Below are 3,155 nucleotides of genomic sequence, written 5' to 3'. Positions count from 1 at the left end.
AGGCCATTCAATACTCCCATATGTTCCTAGACTCATTGGACAACTGGGTTAGGTTGGGGATATTAACTACTAAATTGATGCATACGTGACTAATGGGAATTGGGGTATTTACAGGTATTTGGTCATGTTAAACCCATGAACTCAGTCATTACATGAAAGGAGTGGATTCTGGATGCCTGTCTGCTTCTGCTCTCTGGCCATGGCTTCACAATAGCAATGGAGCAGGCAGAAGCACCAACAGATCTGATACCAGGCTAGTGAGATCAGATCTGGGACCAGGGCTAGTGAGATCAGATCTGGGACCAGGCTAGAGAGATCAGATCTGGGACCAGGCTATTGAGATCAGATCTGGGACCAGGCTGGAGAGATCAGATCTGGGACCAGGTTAGTGAGATCAGATCTGGGACCAGGTTAGTGAGATCAGATCTGGGACCAGGCTGGAGAGATCAGATCTGGGACCAGGGATAGTGAGATCAGATCTGGGACCAGGCTAGTGAGATCAGATCTGGGACCAGGGCTAGTGAGATCAGATCTGGGACCAAGCTAGGTGAGATCAGATCTGGGACCAGGCTAGTGAGATCAGATCTGGGACCAGGCTAGTGAGATCAGATCTGGGACCAGGCTAGGGAGATCAAATCTGGGACCAGGCTGGAGAGATCAGATCTGGGACCAGGGATAGTGAGATCAGATCTGGGACCAGGGATAGTGAGATCAGATCTGGGACCAGGGCTAGTGAGATCAGATCTGGGACCAGGGCTAGTGAGATCAGATCTGGGACCAGGGCTAGTGAGATCAGATCTGGGAACAGGGCTAGTGAGATCAGATCTGGGACCAGGGCTAGTGAGATCAGATCTGGGACCAGGGCTAGTGAGATCAGATCTGGGAACAGGGCTAGTGAGATCAGATCTGGGACCAGGGCTAGTGAGATCAGAACTGGGACCAGGCCTAGTGAGATCAGATCTGGGACCAGGGCTAGCGGATTCTGCATTCTGCTGTAAGTAAGCAGAGTCATATCTAAAGTCGTATGTGCAGCTTCAGGGTCTAAGACATAGGAGTCTCTCTGTCCCAAATAGCATGATGTTCCCTGTGTAGTGCACTACTTTTGACCAGATCCTACAAGGTCCAGGACAACAGTAGTGCACTACGTAGGCGATAGGGTGCCATTTGGGACGAAACCACAGCTAATGGTATTAATATCAGGTTCCCTGCAGGCTGGAGCTATATTTATAAGGGTCCCAATGGAAGACTGACCTTCCCAATGCAGCCGGCTGGCATTTCACACTTTACAGCAAGATCCTGGCAGAAGTCTATTACTTGAATGCTGTCACTTTTTTTATTTATTCAATAACAACTCTATACTCTATACCTATATGGAAAAACTCCAGTGTTAGGAATTATGATGTGGATGAGATCTGGAGAGAAAAAAAGGTTAATATCAGGACAGTATCAGTCGCAGACTATGAAGTAGCTGGCGTGGTTTTGTATGGAACTAATGTTTGATGTATGGCCTCATTGTTGCCTAATTAGACGTCTTCCACATGTCATGTACAGAATGTATGCTACTATTTATTTGACTAGGCAAGTCAGTTAATTAAGAACAAATTCTTATTTTCAATGACGGTCTAGGAACAGTGGGGTTAACTGCCTGTTCAGGGGCAGAACGACAGATTTGTACCTTGTCAGCTCGGGAGTTTGAACTTGCAACCTTCCGGTTACTAGTCCAACGCTCGAACCACTAGGCTACCCTGCCGCCTCTACACTCTAACCACTAGGCTACCCTGCCGTCCCTACACTCTAACCACTAGGCTACCCTGCCGCCCCTACACTCTAACCACTAGGCTACCCTGCCGCCCCTACACTCTAACCACTAGGCTAACCCTGCCGCCCCTACACTCTAACCACTAGGCTACCCTGCCGCCCCTACACTCTAACCACTAGGCTACCTGCCGCCCCTACACTCTAACCACTAGGCTAACCCTGCCGCCTCTACACTCTAACCACTAGGCTACCCTGCCGCCCCTACACTCTAACCACTAGGCTACCCTGTCGCCCCAATACCAATTAAGACATTTGTAACAAAAGCAGTACATCATTATATAAATACTAGATACTGTATTGGGAATCAAAGGGGAAATATTCTTATTCTTTATTATTATTTTTGAAATTCGTTGAAAATCATATTTTTTTATCTGAATACTCTCGTATTAATTCCACACTCACCTGTGTACTTTTCCCAGTTTTAGTTGTACCAGATACTATAACAAGTCGATTGTTCACCAGGATATCCAAAAATTCCTCTCTAGCTTTCCAAACAGGTAGAGACTTTCTCTCTTCCAGTAGTTTATAATAACGAGAGGAGAAAGGCAATCCATCAAATCGGTTCAGCTCCAGATCCTCTCCGAAGACAAACGCTTCTTCCACGCAGTCAGCAGTTTCCGAATCCGAACAAATCTCTTTCTCCGTCAAATGCTTGTCCTGCTCGGACATGGTCGATCTCTCCGCCATGGAAATGATCGTGGATCCCGTCGAGAGCGCAACAACTGTTGGCAACAGATATAATCAAAAGGCACAGAGAACCGTTTATCCCCTTAAAAAATGAATTCACCGACACATTATAATCCATGTAACCTTTACCAACATTGACTTGGAGTTCAATGTATAATCCAAACAGATTTCCGTTAATATTTTGTTGACAGATGTGAAGAGATTTCAGGACAAACAACATGCAGTTTTTTGTTCTTATGTCGGATTAAAACTCTATTACCGTTTCTCGTCTGTCAATCCGCAGCGCACTGTTGCGCTATTGGCCACTGGCGTGGTCAAACACGTGGGTTGACTTGCATAGGCTACACGAATTAATGTGCGCCTACATATGATCACGTGACCACTCAGCCGACTGTAGACTAATAACCCTCTTATAATAATCGAATAAAATTGACAGGGAGAGGGGGTGTGCACCAGTGGAGGCTGGTGGAATGAGTTATAGGAGGACGGGCTCGTTGTAATGGCTGGAATGGAATTATAGGAACAGATTTAAATGTTGTTTCCATATGTTTGATGTGCTTGATACCGTTCCATTCCAACCATAGAAGTTAGGGGAAATAAAGTCCAGATGGTTTTATTTTATAGTGGAGATCAAGTGAATGAATTGGCTG

General features: G+C 46.0%; 1 protein-coding gene across 3 annotated transcripts in view; it reads right to left on the bottom strand.

Moving 5' to 3' along the window:
• Nucleotides 1-2,825, bottom strand: part of LOC110515218 (putative pre-mRNA-splicing factor ATP-dependent RNA helicase DHX32) — a 29,609-nt gene extending 26,784 nt beyond the window's left edge. For 2 of the 3 annotated variants that reach the window (XM_036988853.1, XM_036988858.1), the window contains exon 1: nt 2,221-2,825. In XM_036988853.1, coding sequence (XP_036844748.1) covers nt 2,221-2,505 — 285 coding nt within the window. In that variant the 5' untranslated portion in view covers nt 2,506-2,825. The remainder of the gene's footprint in view (nt 1-2,220) is intronic. The other variant, XM_036988842.1, reaches the window with a different exon arrangement.
• Nucleotides 2,826-3,155: the final 330 nt, after the last annotated feature.

This window comes from Oncorhynchus mykiss, chromosome 1 (assembly GCF_013265735.2).
Source record: "Oncorhynchus mykiss isolate Arlee chromosome 1, USDA_OmykA_1.1, whole genome shotgun sequence".
Lineage (NCBI taxonomy): Eukaryota > Metazoa > Chordata > Actinopteri > Salmoniformes > Salmonidae > Oncorhynchus > Oncorhynchus mykiss.
This window is presented reverse-complemented; position numbering and strand designations above follow the sequence as displayed.